This window comes from Crocodylus porosus, unplaced genomic scaffold (genome assembly GCF_001723895.1).
Source record: "Crocodylus porosus isolate Cpor-Errol unplaced genomic scaffold, CroPor_comp1, whole genome shotgun sequence".
Classification (NCBI taxonomy): domain Eukaryota; kingdom Metazoa; phylum Chordata; order Crocodylia; family Crocodylidae; genus Crocodylus; species Crocodylus porosus.
Window position 1 is genome coordinate 5,850,748 of NW_017728934.1, and position 15,942 is coordinate 5,866,689.

Below are 15,942 nucleotides of genomic sequence, written 5' to 3' on the forward strand. Positions count from 1 at the left end.
GCCATTTGAAAAGTACAGATGAAGTACACACATGCACTTAAAACAAAGCAAACTCGCTTAAGCCAAAGCACATTTCCAGGCTGCTTTCATCCCTAACCCTCCATTCCTACATATTTCACTTTCACAGCTTTCCTTGAGTCTCTTGGTCCTTCTTCAGGGCTGTAAAGAACAGCGGAGTGTTGCACTTGAACAAACTTTCTGTGATCCTAGTACAGAGTGAATTCAAGAGAAAGAAGCTCTTTACAAGCTAAGCTTAAAGCAGGATCCCCTTGCAAACAGGAGGGTTGTTGAACAGGCCATTCCTGAAAACATTCCCCATTTTTTGTTCCTTCTCAGCAACTCTTGTTAAAACCCAGGTTTCTGATGGAAGGCTACAACTGGAATAGGCAGTTGTAGCGTAAAACAGCGCACCTAAAGCAGCCCTACCTTTTTATAGTCCCTGTTACTCTCGTCTTCTGTTCTGGCGCTGAGAGAGGCCAAGCGGTTCTCTCTCCGGGTGTAGGCACTGGAGCGGCTGGAGGCACGATCGCTGTAGGAGTCACTGGTGGTAGGGTTCGTACCTGCCAATTCCAACCTAAACACATAAGAGCTGACACTTAAAGAACAGTTTGAGAACACTTGAAATGCTGTCAGTATGAACGTGACTGGTCAGAGCTCAAGCCTTCTGGGAAAATATCTGCCAGACAGCTCAAAGAAATTGCTAATTCAAGTGTTGCTGATAGTATTCAGGGTCTCTCAAAACAAACAGTTTGAAATGAACTCCACATGAGGAATCTCTGACTGATGAAGGCCAACTGGCCACCTAATTTTTAGAAAAAACTCAGGGCAGTGGTAATTGGGCCCAGCCTCTCCAGGGCAGCACCTGCTTCCAATCTTTTCCTTGAAGTTATGGTTCTGTCTGGATGATAGGGTGGTTTCCCCACTCACTCAGGTAACAGGGGTCTAGGCAGCCTCCACTCCTCCAAAACTCCTGCTTAAGCGTGCGTGTCAAAGGTCTAGGTGACCTCTCACACACACACCATGATCCGGAAGGATAGATGACTACCAAACAAACAGACAGGTAACAGGGAAAGAACTAATGTCTTTCCCTTAAACTCAATAAGCAGCAACTTGAAGGGAAGAAAAGTGACTTGGAAGTTCACTTGAGGCAAGAACCTTCCCCTGGGCAACCTGCTTTGGAATCAAAGTTTGGTCTAAGGTGCATTTCCAAATTTATTTTTTATGGAGGTAATGAATGGGACCTGGGAAGCTTGAGTTGAGTTGAGTTTAGTCAGGCTGGGTTGTGGGGGTGGGAGGGAGAGAAGGAGGAAGACACTGACTTAGGTTAGAGGCAGGGAAGCAGAAATGAGTGGGGTGGACTGGTTTTGAACTTTTGGATATTGTGTGCATGTGAGCTTGTTTTGTTATACTATCTTCTTTTCATATTTTACTCTGTTTGCATCAGTTATTTTGGCTTTTAATGTAAGCCACTCTGAGCCTTGGAGAGGGGTGGGGAAAGGGAGATGGCCTATCAAATCAAATCAACCAATAAGCAGTTTATGCTACTCATTTTATGTACTGTGAAACCAGGAGGCAACATACATGCATCTTGTTTATACATATTAATTAGAAAGTATGCAAGGGAAAACTCTTACCTGGAAAGTCTTTCATGCTGAAAGGAAGAAGGAAAACAAAAGGGGAAAAAACAGGATTAGCAATTAGCAGAATTAACACTTCAAATGAAACACTGCAGCAATGGCATTTAGGAGTAATTTTCAATCTTGAAATCAAGTGGCCAGGGGCCCATTTAGCTATCACATACACAAATAGTAACTTCCAGATCTTTGCCCATAACCTCTTCATCGCTTCGGCTTCACTGAAACACTTTAGATTTCATTCCTTTCTAGATAAGGTGAAAGTTAACAGACAAATTTGGTCAAATTGCAATTTAAAAAAAGAATTGCCATGTTTTGTGGCTGATGCCAAGGGGAAACCAAAGCCTAATGAGAGTGCATATAAAATATGGACCAGGATCCAAGACTACTCTGAATTTAAGACAACCCCCCATTATTAGATTCTATACAGGGAAAAATTGTGAATTTGTCCTCCACATTGTTGCAGCAAAGAAAGCAGCAGTAGGGAGGCAAGGAGTGAGGGAGTTAAGAAGCTTGACGGCTGCCTCTTTCCTCCTGTACCGTATACCCTGCTGCCTGTCCACTTCTGCCCCTGGCCCCATGTTGCCTCGTACACTATTTTCTCCCTGCCATTCCTCCCCACCCGCCTCCCCTTCCCCTCCGCTGCTGCTTACCCTCCGTTGCAGCTCCAGCTCTTGCCCAAGACACAGAACACCCAGCCTCTACCCAGACAGGCTGTGGCAACTGTAGTGGCAGCAGCCCCAGGACTGTGATGGAGCTGAAACTGGAGCTGTCACCACTGCTGCTGGGCAGAAGCCAGCATATGCTCTGTGTCCTGGAAGCTGCAGTTAAGGGTAGGGGGCAGGGGGAGGCACAGGGCACAGGTGAGGCTAGGATGGCTACTTATGCATTCCCAGAATACAAGATACAGGCAGCCCCTGCTTAATGCGGTTTTGATTAGTGCTGTTTCGCTATGGTGCTCATTTAAAAACCTGATACCTGGTTTCACTGAGCACTTAGGGGGTTTCGCTATAGTGCTGCGTGGAATCAGCAAGTTTTGGCAGGAAGGCGGGGAGAAGCAGCGGTGCTGGCAGCAGCAGCAGCAAGTGTGGCGAATGGCAACGAGTGGGGGGCAGAGGGGGGCGTGGGCACAAGCATGGGCGGTGGGGAGAAGCCAGGCACAGCTGGTGAACAGACCGGTGGGGTGGTGGAGCTGGCCGGGGGTGGGGTTTACAGCCAGCTGGGCATATAGCGTGGACACTGCAAACCCCACTCCTCCCAGTCAGCTGCAAACATCCACCCTGCTCCTGTGGGATGCTCGACCTCCTGAGTTCACCAGTTGAAGCATGGGGAGAAGTGCGGGGCCTGCATCAGTGCCCAGGGTCAGGGCCAGGGCCCGTGGGGACCTGCACCCAGGGTGGGGCAGCAGGAGTGTGGGGCCCAGGGCCAGGGCTGGCAGAGGCCTATACCCAGAGCAAGGCAGCAGGAGTGCTGGTGCCCAGGCTGGCACGTGGGCAGGTGGGGAGAGGTGACAGCGGTGAGAAGTGGCGCCAACAAATTACCTATATTTACATTCATTCCTATGGGCAAATGGATTTCGTTTTGCACTGTTTCACTTAACACTCGGTTTTTCTGGAACCAATGAAGAGCACTAAGCAGAGGTTCCTTTGTATCCCCTTGGCGAAGGGGAGGGACTGCTGGCTCCTATGGCCAATCTGTGGTGAGGGACGGGGCTGCCACCTCCTCAATCAGTCACCAATGAGGGGTGGAACCACCATGACCCTTGGCCAATCAGCAGTAAGGGGTGGGACCATTACAAAAAGACCAACTCCCTCCCTCCCTAGTTGGCTTGGAACCCTGTTCTTCCTGGCTGTGTACCACTCTACTTGTAGACACAGCCAATAGAATTGCAAGGACAAATGACTGACATGTACTTCCACCAATGAACTGAAATACAGAATTTTTGCAGTCCATTCCTCATTTAGAAATGGACAGGGGATAAAGAGTTTTTTTTAAAAAAAGGATGGTCTGATATAAAACAGGACCTATGGCCACCCTAGGTGGTGCAGAGGTAGCAGGGGCTGAAGCCACAGGAGCCACCTGTCCCCCCACTCTTATACTCAAATCCAAGGTGAGAGACCATTTCCTCCCATGATGAATAAGGAAAAAAAACCTTGTCTGGGATTAGAGTAAGTACACTGTGTCTGTAGCAGGTATCCCAATGTAATCAATTAAAGCAGAGGAAGTTCTAGGTCAGTTGCACATATTTAGTACCTCCTCTAATCTAGTTCACATTAGACAGACTTGAATTCTTCCCCTACAAAGGTTAACAATGGCTAAGAGAGAGCAGGTCATACAAGGAGAGGCTGAAAAACTTGGGACTGTTAAGCCTGGAGAAGAGAAGACTCAGAGGGGACTTGATGGCAGCCTACAAGTATATTAGCGGCATACATCAGGGATTGGGGGAACATCTGTTCACCTAGGTCCCCCAGGGGAAGACAAGAAACAACAGGCACAAACTGATTGCAGATCACTTCAGATTGGACATAAAGAAAAACGTATTTACAAGTCAAGTGCTGAGGGTCTGGAACAGACTCCCTGCCCCCAGAGATGGTACAGTCACCCATCCTGACAATCTTCAAAAAGCATCTTGATGCTCACCTTGCTGGGGTAATCTGACCCCAGCAGTCTTTCCTGCCCAAGTGCAGGGGGGCTGGACCCAATGATCTTGTGAGATCTTTTCCAGCCCCTAACATCTGTGAAATGATTTTGCCCCTCTCTCTTCAACTGCAAGCCTAAAGCAGCCATTTCTGAAGACTGCTAGTCAATTTTTGCAGAACCCAAAAATCTGACCCACAGGAACATCATAAATGGAATCATTCACATAGGTTTGGTTGTCTCATCATCTTCTGTTTCACACTAATTGGTTGCATACTCATTTCTAAATCAATGCATGCCTTCTTGCTCTGGTGGAAGAAATGTCCAATGAGTCACATGAATAACAAAGAATAATAGAGTCAGTCCTCTTCCCACCTCCTAGGTATGTATTAAAACTCTGGAAATCCACAAATAGCTACCACTTTCCCTGGGAGCAGAAGGATTCTCACTTTTCAGAAGCCAGGTGTGAATGCAAAGCTCTAAGAGGTGCAGGAGGTTCATGAATGGGGTGGAGGTTCTACACTGGGGGAAGGTTGGGAATTTCTGGTGCAGAATACATTGTGCCTCCTCTCCCCTACAATTTCCACTGACCTGCAAACTACTTGAGTTCTATTCTTAGTGCTACATTTGTTACAACCCACTTGCACTCAAGCCAAAGACAACCTCAGCCAACTTAAGCACAAAATAAATCAAAGGACGGTTTTGCTTGGCACTATAACATGACAGAGGTTACCTGTGGTAAGCCATGTTTGTTAGTAAGAGTTCTGTGGGTTGGAAGGTTCTCCATTATATATAAGTGCAGAAGTCAAATGGTAGCAGCAAAAATGATATGCAACATGACTCCACAATACTGAAAATCCTCAAAAGCAGGATTTGAGTGTTGTTGTAGAGGCCTTTTCAGAGGCACAGAAGAGAGGACGAGTGGGGTGGGGGGCAGGGGGGGGGAGTGCTGCATTTATTCAACATGCATCTTTTTTGCCCAAAAAATAGCTGCTGGAAATAAGAGTGCAGAGCTTCAACAGGGAAGTGCTGAGGGAAGAGGGCTCAGTCATGAGGAAGGTATACTCTCTGGTCCTTCTTTGAGCCAGGTGGGTATTCAGCAATGCCTACCAAATTTGCTGAGGGCTAGCTGGCTGGCACAGAGAAGCCTGGCAGTATGGCTCCAGTAGGATTGGGTCCTCACCTGATATGGTGGCTAGTACCACTGACTAAGCCAAATTCTTTGGCTGCTCTTCTCTTTTCAAGCTGAGCTGGGTGGGGCAGGGGAGGGGGAGCCAAGAGCACCTGCCAAGTCAATGGAGGGCTTGATCCTATTGAAGCTGAACTGCTTAGGCCCTCTATTTGAGCCAGGTGTGTCCTCAGTTCATTCCACAAGTGCTGCTGGCTAGGATTGGCTGGTACTGCTAGCTGCCCACCCAACTCAGCTTGAGAAGATTAGAAGGGCTAGCTATTTTTACTCAGACAGAAGGGCTTCTTACAGCTAGTGGGGGTTAACAGAGCAGCCACTGTTTTTTGCATTCCCCCACTTCAGCTGCCTACATTTTCCCTTGTGAAAATGCTGTACTTACTGATACTTTCAAGGAAAAGTCTTTTTTTTCTTCATTCCACCTTTCAAAAACAAGGTACATCTTATTCAGGGGCATGGGGTATGAAGGAAAATACAGTAGTAAAGGAAAAAGATTCACAACCCTTTGTTGTTAATGTGAGAAAACCTGATTTCACCATAGAAAAGGCAAAATGGGCTTCTTCAAAACATTTTTTCTAGATGCAAAAGACTGGATACATATACACGTAAAAGAAGGATATTTTAAAAAAAAAATACTTAAAAGTGACTACCAGAAATGACAGAAAGAAAGAGACAAGGTCTGAGTCTACACTCTACTGTCTACACATTGCTTTCATGAGCATCACGTGGAATTCCCTGGGGCAGGTCTCAGTTTTCTTTATTGAAAGATTCCTATAGGCCAGGAGTCTACAACCTGTGGCCCTCAGGCCAGATCTAGCCCACAAAAAGGTTCGATCCAGTCTAGGTAGGTCTAACCCAGCTTGGGGCAGCACAGGACAGTTAGTGGCAGAGCTGTGCCTAGCCACCTACCCACTCTCCAGTATCTTCATCTGCAGCGAGTTGAGCTCAAAGCTGCTTGAGCTAACTTGACTTTTCAGGGGTCTGGATGTGTGTGGCCTATGGGGGCCAGGTTGCAAGCTGCTGCTCTGGCAGCGAAAGTTTGCAAACCCCTGTTTAGGCAATCCCATCAGCTAAACAGACATCTCAGAACTGAAGAAAAACAGCCAACTAGCGGACAGCAGCATATGCAAAATGTATGGCTCTGTCTTAAGTTATTTTAGTATGGCTCTGTCTTAAGTTATTTTAGTATATTCTCAAGTTCATAACTCAAAAGGCATCACTACATTTCCTATTTCTGCTCCAGACTGTAGCACTTCACAGAAAGCCTACCTCTTTCCCAAGGTTTGAAATCCCTCAGCAGATATATGTTGCAGTTACAGTGATACATAATGAAACAAAAAGATAATTAAGTTCAAGCTGGAACAAGACCGAACTTTCCACAAGCCAGTATAAAGGCTGGATTTGGAAAGAGAAGTCTGAACCCAACATTATAGTACTAGCTGACTACCCTGATGTAATTAAGGTGGTAAAGTCAGTTTCTATCAAAGACCATTCTTTCAGTTGACCCGCAATTTCTGGAGAGGTACATCAGGGAAAACCACTTTTTGATGTTTCAATTTTGGTCTCAAATACACACAACTGGCTTCCAGGCATAGCAAAATTTGAGAAGTTCAGTGAAAAAATATCCCCTACTGTAAAAAAAATAAAATAAAAAAAATCCAATTATATATTTTTCCAAAGGGGGCCTATTGAAAGGGCTGGACTTTGAAAGGCAATATGGACAATGCTCTGAGTGACACAGAAGGCTCTTAAAGCAAAAGGAGGCAATGAATGTAATTTAAACAAAGTTATAAGTATTTTAAAACTGCCCACAGAACGTGAATAATGAAACCTTCAGGTCTTCAGCCATGCACTGCAGCAGATACACATAGGGTGCAATTTGGGAGGCATGAGCTTCAGGGCAGGTTAAAAAATAAAGTGGTGGGAGAATGAGCAAGCAAGAGAGCGAATGAATGTTATTTATTTAAATCAGAGCTGTCCAACTTCAGCATCGCCAGTAGGCCTGTGCGAGTGATCCGGCTTCAGATCTGGTCGCTTCATATGGCCGCGACCTGATCCAGAGCTCCAACTGAGTTTCTGCCTCGATCCAGCCAAAACTTGGGCAATGCATCAGAGATCCAGCCATAGGGTATAATGGGGTAATCAATGAAATATCGATAACTTGTTGTTTGTTGTCAGATTTGGATGAAACTTGCAGGGATGGTAGCCTCTGCTGAGAGCATGAACCTGCCAAATTTCAAGAAGATCGGTGCAGGGGTTAGGGGGGAACTGTATCCCACATTCTTGAAAGCCAAACTCATGTCACGGCTGCGTGCTACACCATAGGGGGGTGAAAACTGCAGGGCTGGTAGCTCTTACTGAGGCCACAAAGCCTGCCAGGTTTCAAGGCGATCAGGTTTCAAGGCGATCAGTACAGGGGTTTGGGGGGGGGGGAACTATACCCCAAATGCTTGAAAGCAAAGTTACTTAATGAGCATCAATTAGCACCTACAAAACCAGGCTAAGGAGAGGAAAGAATCAATACAGACAATCAACTGCCCCAAGACAAAGACAGTCTTGGCACGAGTTTTGCCTGTCAGCAGCTAGGGGTGCAGGCCCCAGAGCCCCCCCGCACCAATCTCCTCCACAGCTGGCAGGAGTCACAGCAGGGGCCATGATCCCTGCAGCTGTCACCCTGCTGCGCTTTAAGACACGCGGTGTCACCTGTGGCACGAGTTGTGCTTGTCCGCAGCTTGAGGGGCAGTTCCCCCCAAAACCTTCCACTGATCTTCTTGAAACTTGGCAGGCTTTGTGGCCTCAGTAAGAGCTACCACCCTTGCAGTTTTGGCCCCCCTGTGTTGTAACAGACAGATGTGGTAGGAGTTTTGCTTTCAAGAATTTGGGGTGCTGTTACCCCCAAACCCCTGCACCAATCTCCTTGAAACTTGGCAGACTCTCTGCCACCTCTGAAAATTCATCCAAATCAGACAAAAAACAAAACTATGGGTATTTTATTGTTTCCCCATTATACCCTATGGCCAGATCTTGGAGGTGGCTCAGAGGCAGCTCCGAACCACTTCGGGAAGCTTAACGAGACCAGCGCTTCGACCCAGATATGCTGCTTTGGACCCCGAAGCATCCAAAGCTTCTCTGGATCCAAAGCTCTGTCCAAAGCCTCACACAGCTCTAATGGCCAGGAGCCACATAAGGTGCTGGTGTGCAGCCCCTTCTCCCCTCCATGCAGGCTTTGCTGGTGACTCCCCAGCCCTCCTTCATGATGTGGCAGTGGGAGAGGTGCCCGTAAGGGCCCACAAGCTGCAGGTTAACTGCTCACAGGCTGCATGTGACCCACCAAAACAGCAACTGAACAGCCCTGATTTAAAAGGAAGGCTTTCAGAAGTGCTTGACAAATTAAGAAAAGGACCTGGGGGTTATAGTGGACAATAAACTGGATACGAGTCAACAGTGTACCCTCATTGGAAAGGAGGCTAACAGTATTCTGGGCTGCATTAGTAGGAGCACTGCCAGCAGATCAAGGAAAGTGGATCTTCCCCTCTGTTCGGTGAGGCCACATCTGGAGTAGTGTCCTCAGTTTTGGGCCCCCCCACTACAGAAAGGATGTGGACAAGCTGGAGAGAGTCTAGTAGTGGGAAACAAAAATGGTTAGGGGGTTGGGGGACATAACTTCTGAGGTGAGGCTATGGGAACTGGGTTCAGTCTGAAAAAGAGAAAACTGAGGATGGAGCTAGACTGTTCTCAGTGGTGGCAGATGCCAGAACAAGAAGCAATAGTTGGATATTAGGTTGCATATTATGAAAAACTCTGACTAGGAGGCTGAAGCACTGCAATGGGTTACCCAGAGAGGAGGTGGAATCTCCATCCTTGGAGGTTTTTAAGGCCTGGCTCAACAAAGCCCTGGCTGGAATGATTAGTTGGGGATGGTCCTGTTCTGAGCAGGGGACTGGACCAGATGACCTGCTGAGGTCCTTTCCAACCCTTATTTTCTATGATTCTAGGTTGGGGCCAGCTTTTCAAGGGAGTTCAGATTCCAGTATAGTTCTGCAAATCTGGGCCAAATTGTGGGCACTGTGCTCATGATCGGTTTAGCTCTATGCTTCCAGAAATTACACTAGCCCAATCATCTCTCCAGTTTGTTTTTTTAAGAAAGCTATAGTAAAAATGTAAAAAAAAAAACCCCATTGCTTTAACATAAAATTTTCATAGCTTATCATTTAAAATCACATAGTGTACAGATTATGTTTCCTGAAACAGTAGCTCAGCATCACTTCATATACTACATGAGCAGAAAATCCCTATCCCAAAGAGGGGAAAAAAAATTAAATCAGATATAAAAGACAAAAAAATCAGAGCATAAGAAGAAACTGCAGGGAGAAAAAGGAGAGCAAAAAGACAAAAGGTCACAACATGCAGCCATTCAGTCAGATGTACATTGTAAGCATGGGATTTTCTATTCCTGTTTCTTGAATGCTTTACAAAATGCTATGTTAAAAGTATTCCGAGACATTCAATACAGAAAAGAAACCTTCATTTTTGTTTTTCCTTTATATCAATACTAAACTTCCAACATTACGGTTGGCTTTCAAGACATTCAATACAGAAAAAAACCTTCATTTTTGTTTTTCCTTTATATCAATACTAAACTTCCAACATTACGGTTGGCTTTGCCCACATCATACAGTTTTCCTCAGAACTTGAACAAAAACTAGAACAGCCACACAAGCTTCTGACTGCAATGTCATTGACCTCAGGCAAAACAGAGCCAGATCAGGGCACTCACTATCTAAGAGGAAGATCAGTGAAAGCCTAGAAACTGTGGGAAGTCCTGATTGCAATTCAGAAGGCAGCATGTTTCCTTCCAAGTCAGTGCTGAACCAATGTCCCATTATTTCTTTAAACTAGGGGTGCTCAACCTCCAGCCTGCCAGAGCCCTGCTATCCAGCTCACAGAGGGTCCCCATAAGCCCTAAAACACAACAGCGTTGGAGCACGGACAGGAGTTGCCACTCCCCTGCTAACACATTGCCAGACTCATGCAGAGCCCCACAGGCTGGACAGCACACTAAACTGGTGAGCAGAAGTGGCCCAGGTCCAGATTCCCACTACTAGACTCTCTCCAGCTTGTCCACATCCTGTCTGGGCACACAGTTTCAGCTGGAGGCAGTGTGCCCTGATCTGGCAGTGCAGGTGTCCTACAAGTCTTTACTGAAGCTGTCTTACTGTGCCCAAAGCAGAAGATGCCTTATACTATTCTGCAGCAACCCTATTAGTCAGCCTGGAACAGGTATTGATGAGTCTCAGAGAGAATATAGGGGAAACACTAGGCCTTGAGATGGGCTGCCGCTAAGAAATAAAGGGGGCAAACAGAATTTGTACTGGGTTAACTTAACTTTGCTCTGAAATGTCCCATATGAAACAGTTCCACTCTGTGTCCCCAGGATAGCTCATTGTGTTTGCTTTGTTCACATTTCCAATTCAAAATCAGAGCTAAGCATTGGCAGTTACTTTATTAGTTTGGATGGCTCTAGGCTCACAAGGAGCCAGGAATGGCGTAAGGTTTTGATTTTAGAAATGTTTGTATTACAGAACACTGGAGACTTCCTTTAAAAAACTCAAAAGCTCTTACAGTTATTAGAAGTTCAGTAATGTATAATTAAAACCAAACTGTCATGGAAGGTTTAAAATAAAATGTAGCCCTAAAAAGCAGTGCCAAAAGGGGATCAGCCTCTTGCCAAGGCAGAAATTGGCCTAATTGCCTTCAATTGCATCCTTCTGCGGCTAGGATCTGACCCTGAAAGAATGGGAAAAGTCTAATATTTACATTTCTTCCAAAGCAAATAGCTGTGGGAACATTTTATACTTTACTATCTGCAGCTGGCCAAACTCTGGAAATTTAGGGCTATTTTGTGATGCTCTGGAGTGAATTTGTTCAGTTGTATTTTGGACATAAATAGGAGCACTGTTACAAGGCAAGCACCAATGGTGGCCATCAATGTTACAAGATGACCACCAATTAAAAAGAAAGAACACGGCTTGAACTATGCCTAATTTTTCCCATTTCTGCATCCCAAGGAGAAATATTTTACAGTTTCTGAAGCAAAAGGGTAGTAAAGCACTGAAACAGGCTACCCAGATAGGTTGCAGAACCTCCATCCTTAAAGGTTTTTAAGACTTGGGTAGACAAAGCCTTGGGTTGGATGATATAGCTTGGGATGGTCCTGCTTTGAGCAGGGGGTAGGACTGGGTGTCCTCCTGAGGTCTCGCCCAACCCTAATTTTGTCTGATTTGATTAGGGGTACAATTGTACCACCACACCCCACCATGGATCCACTCTTGCACATGCACACATATGCAGCCTGTGACAGAAATGTGGGAACCTCTCATTTTGGAAACTGGAAATAAATAAATCCCATCCGAAATCTAAGCTGAATTTCTAAATTATTTAAACATTACTAATAATTATTATAATACTCATCATATTAGAATGAATATTAAGAAAGAAAACTCATAATTTTGGGGACCCCCTTCCATGATTGTGTACCCATGAGACAACTCTCCCCTTTAGGTCCTGCACAGAGACAACCACAAACCTTAGTATATTGTAGATTCCATCTGTACCTACTTACAGCCAATTCATATAAGAGAAATATGCTATTCAGTTAACATTTGCTTCTCATTCACCTTTATTTGGGGTTAGTGACTCCAGAGTGCAGCGATAAAACAGGTGCAATGTAGTCAGGACACCCATTTTCAACAGGAGTATTCAACTGGTGGCTTGGTAATACTGCTTGAAGTTAGTGTCTCTACAAAAACAAGCTTATTGCCTTACGAGCTGCTTATTTCTGAAGCTTCCTGTTAGCTAAAGGTGAAATAAGAATACTGTTTGCCCTCCAGCCAATTTTATGCATTTGTGTAAATGCAAGGATTACAAATCCTTTTCCTGTGATTAATGACTCTACCTAACCAAACCTCCTCCACCTATCCCCCCCAACCGCAATAAACCTGATGCAAAGTATGTTTTTGCAAACTATAAATCAACCATCAAAGCGTAATAAAAAGCTACTCTAACTGGAACATCATATTAAAAGATCATCCAAGACGGAATAGTGATTTCAGCAGCTAGTAGAACAGCTTACATTATCGACAATGAGGATAGCACATGTTTAATCAGAAACAAATACATACCAATACAATTGAGTGACAACTCCATCTGCCGAAATCCAAAAATAGGTCTAAACTTCTACAGCATTCCAACAGCATGCACTTTATTGCCAGCCCTTGCCTCAGTTTCCCACCCTTTTCTTCCATAGCCCTTTGGCTTTGTAACAGCTGCACTTCATTACCACAGTCCCATGGGAATAGAACTCTCCATGTAAAATGTCAAGCTGGATTGTATTTTAATTTCATAAAGGCCACAATTCAGAAACTTGGTTTTGTTGCTGTTATTTTTTTCTGCCTCTTTGAGATCAAATATTATTGGTGAAAAATTTAATTTTACAAAGTGACGGGATCTTAGCCAAAAGTCCCCAGATGTGACGTTTCAAGAGAAAATAAAAAACAGGTATCCAAGTGACAAAGGCGAGAGAAAGGGGTTTTGCTTCTAAACTTCCTTAAATATGAGAATGTCACGGGCTGCTGCTTCTCTCTAACCCCACCAGATGCCACAGCTGGGATATTTCCAAATTTTATTATAAGAGCTTTAATCTTTTATGGCACTTGAAAACTGGCCAGAATTCAAGTTGCCTAAAGCAGACACTTCAACTTCGAGTGAAGTAGATTTTAGACATAGATGTCTTGTGAATACCGTTTTTTCCCTTCCCCTCCAAAAGCACATGGCATTCATATAGCAACTGCAGTCATCTAGAATGATTTCATGGAAAGGCAATTAGGTAAGCTCTGTCGTCTATAACGCATAAAGTATCTTGTCATTCTAGAAATAAGTTGGCTATACTGTCTTGTTCCTGTCATCTCCCCTTCTCATTAGTTTCTTTCTACTGGAAAGAGTGAGATCATGCAATGCCATACAGATCATCAGCCAGAGTTTGGCCCTCTAGGAATTCACAGACAACAATTTGCTCTAAACAGTGTTAGTATCAGTAGTTTAAGTGTGCTGCCAACTAATTAGGTACTGTTTCTGGAATTTCAGTTAAAAATTAGGTGAAATGCAACAATTTCAATGTTTTGTGTTATTCCAAAAACATTTTAACAAACTACTTTAAAGTAAAATACAAAACACAGATGCTCCTCCAAATAGATAAAACACATTTTTTGACTGAGTGGACAAGCACCTGTTACATTATGTTGCTGTGATCAGATATGAAGGTGCAATAGGAGGGATTACTAGAGTCCCAGAATCCGTAGAAATCTCACTGCACTTCTTTAGGTAGTGGCCACGAATGCTAAACGGCCTATGAAAGTCATTTTGTTTGCAAGCTTCCCCACAGGTAAAAGCAAACTGGTTTCCAAAACCATGCATCTGAGGTAAAAATGATACCAGGTCAAGAATTATTTTTTAATGGTGTGTATGCACACAGGCTAGATTCTATTCTATGACCAATCACTGTCAATCACTGCAAGAGCAGCTTTAACACAGTCCTGCTCCAATACAAGGAAGCAAAATTCATCAGGAAGGATTCTAGAATGGTGTAAGACTCAAACTCCAGTCTACCATAATTCCTTCCTAAATGCTTTTGGGTAGTTTTCATCAATAAGGGTTAAGATAATTTAACAACGATGATAAAAAGCGAAGGCTATTTTGATAAAGCGTTGGAGCACAATTAGTGTGCAGTCAGTACAGTGACAGATTACAGCAGACAACATTCAACTGATAAACAGACTATGGGTAGAAGACCAAATGCATTTCCAGAGACGAGCAAGAACAGTATTTTTTTTTTGTATACAACATGGCCCTGAAGAAGACGTGTAGTATTTTTGGAAGGCAGACTGAAGAGAGGTTGGGAGGAACTGGGGGTGGGGGTGGGGAGGGCATCTTTCCTTGAAAATACCACTAAGTATTTTTACAGGGAAAATGTAGGCAGTGGAAATAAGGCAGAGAAGCAAGAACCCATGGTTGCTCTGTTAACCCCCTAGCTATAGGATGTGGCAGGCACTGCTGGGTGCCCACCTAGCTTGGGAAGAGGGGTCCAAGCAGCAGTAACGTAACTAGGGGCAGGCAAGAGAGGCACCTGCCCTGGGTGTCAAGTCAGGAAGGATGCTGGAATCATCCCCCACCCCTGCAGAATCCATGCCTCAGGAGCAGACCCATGTCAGGAACTGCAAGACTGTCTGGTGGTGGTAGTGACAACGGCAGCAGCTGCTGCTGGTTTAAGAGCGACAGCTGGAGCAAGCAGCATGCAGGGTGGCAGCAGTAGCAGCTTAGCTGGGGACTGTTTAGGAGTTCCTGGCAGGGGTAAGTGTGACAGGACAGGAACCTCGGGGTCACCGTGCTCACCCTTAGTTACCCTCTATACCATGCCAAGCTGCCTATCTGCACATCAAATCTCGCCCGCCACATCTTTGGTCTTATGTGTATTATAGGGAGGCTACCTTTAGTCTTCTTGGTTATGGTTCTCCTGTCCTGTGCAAGCCCCGTTTTCCGGAATGGGGTTCAGGTGCACTCCAGCCACCCCTGTACCGCACCCCAAGCCTCGTGGATGTACTAGACGTTCTTTGGTCTTACTGGACGCCATTTCACTGCCCCTGCCCGCTCCCTGGGGCTTCTTGCTGCCCATTCTCTGGGGCTGGGGCTCCCACACTGTCATGGTTCCCCTACGAGGCCTCCTCCACCCCCTTATAGCCTCACCCGGTCCTCCAGTTGACAACAGCAAACAATAACACAAGCCCCTTGGCTATAACACAAATCTAAACTGCTTGGCTAACCTCCTTTGAGTCACGCTCCGCAGGTGCTCTGTCCTTCACCAGTATAACAAACTGCTCATGTTCAAGCCCTTCCCTTTTTGCTTATTTAGGCAGCGCTCCTTCTCCTCGGCCGCCAGCAGAGACCACCTCCCTCCCAGCCTCCGGCCTGTGCTTTAAATAGGAGTCAGCCCTGCCCCTTCCGGTCAGCTGACTCAACAGGTGTGGGCCCCTAGCTCCTCCTGGTTGCCCTGGCAACCGGCACCTGGGTGACCATTCCTGCCCCTCTAGTAGCAGGCACCTTAGTGCCCTGCTACAGTAAGATTGTTGCCACCTACTCACCCCCGAACCCACATGCTCCCCGCCCCCCACTCCCCTCACCACTGTGCACTTCCCTCCACCCCCACAGGGTTTACCCCGGGCACAAATTCTGCTTGTTACACCACTGTCTAGCAGCGTGGGCGTGAAGTTAGAGAGCTTCAGGAGGGGCTGGACGTGTTCAAGTCAGCGGGTCCAGATGCTCTCCACCCCAGGGTGTTGAGGGAGCTAGCTGGGGTTATTGCAGGGCCCTTGGCACGGCTTTACGAGCACTCATGGTGCTCCGGCCAGGTGCCGGATGACTGGAAGATGGCTA

At 45.7% G+C, this 15,942-nt stretch overlaps 1 protein-coding gene across 6 annotated transcripts in view; it reads right to left on the bottom strand.

Annotated features, from left to right (window-relative positions):
* PPP1R12B (protein phosphatase 1 regulatory subunit 12B) overlaps window positions 1-15,942 on the bottom strand; it is a 183,869-nt gene that overhangs the window by 28,130 nt on the left and 139,797 nt on the right. For all 6 annotated transcript variants that reach the window (XM_019546390.1, XM_019546389.1, XM_019546391.1 and 3 more), the window contains 2 exons: window positions 1,635-1,651; window positions 427-574 (listed from right to left, as the gene is read on the bottom strand). In XM_019546390.1, the coding sequence (XP_019401935.1) occupies window positions 427-574; window positions 1,635-1,651 (165 nt within the window). The remainder of the gene's footprint in view (window positions 1-426; window positions 575-1,634; window positions 1,652-15,942) is intronic.